A 6,302-nucleotide genomic window follows, 5' to 3' on the forward strand; every position below is an offset into this window, starting at 1 on the left:
ACGATTTCCTCAGAATTCAGACTTAAAAGAGGATGTAAAAGCGTACTTCGTGTTGTCATAAAATACAGGCAAGCTCATCAAGTGCCGCCGATAGTAGAATAGCTCACTGACAAAAGTCAGCCACATGGCACGCTTGCAGAAAGACTTTCACGAGTTGCAACTATAAAACAAACTCAATCTTGACTCACGAGCGTTTGACGTAACAGTTCTTCTCATGAGAGCCGATTTACTTGGTGGGAGTTTGCGAAACACTCAAAACTTGATGGTTGTAACATGGTTGAATTTGACTTCCCTCCATCACTGTGCATTAAAATGCATCTATGCTAGCATGAATCGAAATTTAGCATTGCTGAGTTTAGCAACCTTTTTATTTGCATTCAAGCCAGTGTGTATTTTAGTCATCGAACGCAGTATTCACTTTGTTAGAGAACCATTTGGCTAATCACATGTTTCCATGGTGCGTCTTTAAGAGATTACCTGGCTCTCCGCCATCGGTAGCATCTGGCTGGTTACATCTTCGCTCTTATGTTTCAACGTCCATAACAATCAAGGTCAACCTTGTTTTAAACTCATTCCCTGTGTATGCTTACGTAAAGGCTTTGGCCTTTGGGTCATACTCCAAGATACAATCTTGATTACAAAAAAAAAAAAAAAAAATTGGGATCATGACTAACGATGGCCTACAAATTCGGGACAACATCCCACGCGCCATTTAGCCCTCTTTTTTGTCTTTTAATAGGAGCCACTGTTTGCAGCTAGAGTGATCTACGACCTGTTATTCTTCTTCATGGTCATCATCATCGTCCTAAACCTCATTTTTGGTGTCATCATCGACACCTTTGCCGACCTGAGGAGTGAAAAGCAGAAGAAAGAAGAGGTTTTGAAAACGACCTGCTTCATTTGCGGTGAGACCACTTAAACCAAGCTCTGCGCCGTATGCGCGCCAAATACCCAAAGAGGAACCTGATGTCAGAGCACATGAGAGAGTGCAGACCTCAGTCCCGGGCTTGAACATTTGTCCCCTGCCAAATCAATGAGTGAACAGCTGCCATCTAAGACAATATTTCTCAAAATGGGGTTCGAATTCCCCTGGTGGTTCCCGCCGTGCAAAACAAGTCATTTAAAGGTTAAACGTCGCTATATAAACGTATGTGCTGTGCAGTTTATGTTTTTGAAGTTTTAGGGTAGTGCAGTTAATTGTTCTGTTTATGCAAAAAAAAAGGAGTTATACAACTAACCGCTGTTAATAATTAAAACAACTTGAAATATGTTGCAAATCTTACATTTTGTGAGTGCTGCTGTTAGTGATAAGATCCTTTTTTACAAAATTTGTCTTGAGCTATTTATCACTGATAAACTTCTGAAAGACGATACACACGAAGCCAGAAAATGCAATCTTCAAGACTTAATACTAAAATACAGACTAAAAGGCAAGCGAGATAAGATGCCTCGCCCTTCTTGACCCATTTTTTTGTTATCTTGGCAAGTGTTCAACTTGTGAACCAGATTTTCCTATAAAAATTTGAATTGTTCTAAGGGTCTTTTTTTTAGCTATATATAAAAAAAAAACACAGATTTTTGTCACGATCAAAGGCACCAAAATCAGATCCGAAGCCATTTATTATTATCGTTCTTATTATTCTTATAAAGTCTTTTTAAATTCAATGTAAAGGACTCCAAAATTGAAGGAGCCCATCCTTAATAAAATACCTACCCATTAAAATTATAATTAATTAATGAATAAATAAATAAATAAATACATAATTTAAAAAAAAAAGGGTTTACAGGTGATCAAATACTGCAAACAGGCATCCAGCCAACAAATAAAGCAAATAATGAAAACGTAATCCTTCATCTTTCAAGTTGAGGACTGAACTGTGACAGGAAGCATGCTTGACAACATTCAAATCTGTTCTAAAACAGAAACCACCTGTTTACAATGACTCAAGCTTCTTCTAAATAAGTTATTAACAGCATTTTCCTTTTTTTTTTTTTTTGCACAAATAATGCATCATTTGCATTTGGCTATAACTCTTAAAAAACATAAAACGCTCAAGCTGTTTCTTGATGCCAATCAATCAGTCGCTACAGACCTAAATATCTAATGAGAGATTGCGCGCAAGATCGATGTCTTACAAAACCAAGCAAGATGACTGAGAGGCACTTGAGCGTGCGGTGATGGACTCCCTCCGTCTCCTGTTCCCGTGCGGTTCCTCTGGAAACCATAGAGACGGCAGCTGCCCCTGTGGCCTGGCCTTTATTTAACATGAGTGAGTCAGAGCTGATGGCTGCCTTGGTGACATAACGCTGTTCTCATTCCATATGCTTAGAATTCGCCCTGGCTGCCTGACCCAACATGCACACACACGCTCATTATTGGGACAGATTCTGTACGCAAATGCTCCAAACGTTTGTAGACATGAAAGATATTCAAGCGGGTGTTAAAAAAAAAAAGAGATGACCATGCGTTATTGAGGACTTTGTTGAAACATATGATCGGAAAATCAAGCGTGAACGAGCAAGTGAGTGGGAATGTGTGTGTGTGGATGTGTGAGTGAGACTAATATGAATTATGGAGGTGCTGCCTTCATGAGTCAGCATTTTCAAGAACCACCGAGAAGGGGAAGGAGCTGCGTTTTTGTAGACATATTTACTCGAAGCCACTAACCCAAAAGGAAAATCAAAACATGCCAAGAGGGACGTTTGGCAGTCAGCCAAATCACGTGACTTGGAAAATGTCGTTCACAAGTTTGGTCAAAGGTCAAAGCCATGCGATGTCAGTGTCCTTGAAGTATTGCGGAAAGCCATTTTTTTTCTTATTGTCTGATATGCCTCCTTCATCCTTTTCTCAATTTTGGCAAATCCAATGAGAATGTTCACCAAACTCTTCCCACCCATTTGGATGTACAGAATTGTCCAAAATGCTTTGTTGATATAAAAAATTCTGAGTGAATTAATGGGTCAACCCTAATTCTTATCCATAGCCTTTTTTATTTTTATCATTTTTATATTTTAGTGGGTTACTTATGTTGTCACATTAGTGATATATATTTTTTTTAATTTTGAAATTGATAATAGTCAGAGTTACGCAGGAAAAATGGTGAATTGCTATAATCTCCCCTAGAAATTAACGACAAAGAGCAGAACAAATCATTTTTAAATTTGAAATTCCAACAAGATTCAGCTGCACCTTCCTCGACCCTTTATGCTGTAAATACATATCTGGGATTGAATGTCTGGAAAAACATGTCCCTACGATTGAATGAGTTCAAGAAAGTGTGGTATCAATAAGTACTGCAGTACCACATTCTGTCAACTCAAACAATCTATGCAATAAAATTTCCCAAAGATCATCTTGTGATTTTCTTTTTCTATTCGCTAACCATATTGCCCCCCCCCCCCACCCCCTCACAGGGCTGGAGAGGGACAAATTTGACAACAAGACTGTGACGTTTGAGGAGCACATTAAAGAGGAACACAACATGTGGCATTATCTATTCTTCATCGTGTTGGTAAAAGTGAAAGATTCGACTGAGTACACAGGCCCGGAGAGCTACGTGGCGGAGATGATCAAGGTAAACAACTTAAAGAGCAGACACTCCCGTAAACCGCATATTCATTTCCTCCAAATGAACTAGGGCAGATTGTGTTGTGTGTCAAGACTGTCCTGATGAAACATGACGCTTGAAGGTCAGCACATGTTTCAATAGTATGATGAATATATATATTGTGTGCACCGCCTCTGTAAATTCATGTCGACAGATTGCCACGGTGTGTGTGAGCCAGGGCTGCTTTTGTCGGTAATAACAATTTGACGTCTTGGGTGTTTCCCCATTGTTATTATTAATAGATTTTCTAATACCGACGACGCCCTAGAGTTGTGATCAAACACATGCAAACATCGAAAAATAGTGTTGCTCAATTCTCATCTCATCAGTTAAACACAAATGTATTTAATGACACAAATAGGAAGATGGCGAAAATAACACAAGCAATTTGAATTTCATGAAGCCATATTTACGAGAACGTATAATGGTATGCATCTTTACGCCACTGCAACCTATAAACAGAACAGTTTTTTTTTTTTTTAAGGAATTTATCAGATTTAATTGATGCCTCTCTGACTGTCAATCAAGACAGTGTGATTCTTCTGAATTTTATTTGACACATTTCTTGTATAGTACTTGCACAAGATTATCGGATTTTGTGCAGGTGGTGAGAGTCAAAGCCAAATGTAATATAGATAATATATTTAGTGCTCTGAAGCGATTCCAATTTTTTTTAACTAATTCATTGCAGAAAATTACGGAATTAATCGCGATTAATCGTGTTCTTTCAATTAATTTTTTTACGAAGCTTGGAACTGATATTAACTTGAGTAAAATCTTGGAATTCATGTGGAAAAGATATAAAAGTGTATTTCTACTCAGACTGTTCTTCTTTGATCTTTGAATATGATTCTTTTCCTGTAAAATACAGGAAAAAACATTTGAACAATACACCAAAGACATGCAACAAATATGCTATTTGAATTCGGCTTTGCAATATGTGCAAATTATTTTGGATTAAATTTGACTGCACACTGAGGTCAGCTGCTGCAGGAAGTAAATACAACTGAGTTAAGTGAGTTAATTATTTTTAGTGCGTTATAGAATTTAAATTAATCTCCATAGTTAATGCTTTTACTTTGACACCCCAAATAATAATATAACAATAATATATTTATAATGATTACCATTTTTTGTTTTGTAAAGGAGCACAACCTTGACTGGTTTCCAAGGATGCGCGCCATGTCTCTGGTGAGCAGCGATGCAGAGGGCGAGCAGAACGAAATCAGGAGTCTGCAGGAGAAGTTGGAGTCCACCATGAGGCTGGTGGCCAACCTGTCCGGTCAACTGAGCGAGCTCAAAGAGCAGGTATGAAATAACATGACAGTCAACCATGCTTGTATGTTTTGCCGTTTATGATGCCCAAACATAAAGATATTGTCGTAATATAAAGCCGATGAGTCAAACAACCAATCAGTAGAACTCATCTCGTTTTTGTGTATAAAACGGCTAAAACGAATACAGGCGCTAAAAGAGGCTGACACGGTCATCTTTGGTGTCTGGCCGCCATGTTGTAACAGTTTAGAGAACCGTTCACATATTTAAAAATATTCTCTGGATTTTTCTGTGCAGATGACAGAGCAAAGGAAGCAGAAGCAGAGAATCGGTCTTCTTGGTCACCCCCCTCACATGAACATCAACCCCCAGCAACCTGCGTAAGATCCTTTTGCGCACTACTTGACGTTTCTCATTTGTTGAAAAACAAATACCAACATGTGCCAATTTCCAACGTGCATTTCGGTGGAGGAAGTGCAACGATTGTATGACTTCAGCAGGCACTCTTACACACCAGTACAGTGCAAATGTGAAGCAAGCATCGCCAGAGTATGTTACTCGTTGTCTGCGGATTGTACGTAACTGTGTGCGTCGTGTTCATCAAGTGCCTCGGGACCTGAGAAGCCAACCGTGTTGGTTTCGGAAAACACTGATTCTAAATGCCTTTGGCATTGTATCACCATGCCAAAGTTCAGCCAGTTGTTGCTAAGGGAGATTTCCTTTCATGTGGCCTTGTTTTTTTTGTTTTTTTTTTTATTAATCGCCCATGTTGCACCAGCAAACTCAGGTCTCAGGATTTACAGGTTTGCTTAAATTCCAGATTTACGCTCACTTTAATATACTCCAATAAGAGAAGTTCACAAGATGCAATGCCTGTATACGGAAAACTATTTTGGGATTTGGGATTTACTTTTATATTTATTATTATTTGTGATATCATTTATTTAAAAAAAACACAAAATGAAAGTGTTTACATTTTTTTTTTTTTATAAATAATTTTTTTTTGTTAAACAACTCCCTCCAAGGCACTGTGATAAGATTATCACTGTGCAGTGCTCTTGAAACATGTAAGTCATGTGACTTCCTCACTGTGTATTATGCTGTGCTTAATAATGCATGACAAAAAAAAAACAACCCCCCCCCAAAAAAAAGATATGTTTGTATGGATCTATTATTATCCTTTGCACATAAACGTTTAACCCCCTCTAATGAATTTAGTCCCGAACACTGATCTGTATAATCTATTTTTGTTTGGCCACTTTTTGATAGATACACAAAAGAATGAATGCATCGATGTGAGGTTGTAGTGCGTACTCTGAAGAGATTTGCAGTGCTGCTTAACCAAAATATTTTATAACTGTTATGTTTCTGTGTTGTAAATTGTTTTGAGTTAATTTAAATAAACAAGCATGAAAAGCA

General features: G+C 38.0%; 1 protein-coding gene across 4 annotated transcripts in view; it reads left to right on the forward strand.

The window, feature by feature from the left end:
- The window catches only part of LOC148327228 (inositol 1,4,5-trisphosphate-gated calcium channel ITPR1), a 53,675-nt gene extending 47,373 nt beyond the window's left edge, over positions 1-6,302 (forward strand). For all 4 annotated transcript variants that reach the window (XM_088307979.1, XM_088307980.1, XM_088307982.1 and 1 more), the window contains 4 exons: positions 740-905; positions 3,415-3,575; positions 4,755-4,916; positions 5,181-6,302. In XM_088307979.1, coding sequence (XP_088164105.1) covers positions 740-905; positions 3,415-3,575; positions 4,755-4,916; positions 5,181-5,267 — 576 coding nt within the window. In that variant the 3' untranslated portion in view covers positions 5,268-6,302. The remainder of the gene's footprint in view (positions 1-739; positions 906-3,414; positions 3,576-4,754; positions 4,917-5,180) is intronic.

The sequence above is a fragment of the Idiotropiscis lumnitzeri genome, chromosome 11, assembly GCF_059441095.1.
Source record: "Idiotropiscis lumnitzeri isolate Australia: NSW breed Sydney's pygmy pipehorse chromosome 11, RoL_Ilum_1.0, whole genome shotgun sequence".
Taxonomy (NCBI): domain Eukaryota; kingdom Metazoa; phylum Chordata; class Actinopteri; order Syngnathiformes; family Syngnathidae; genus Idiotropiscis; species Idiotropiscis lumnitzeri.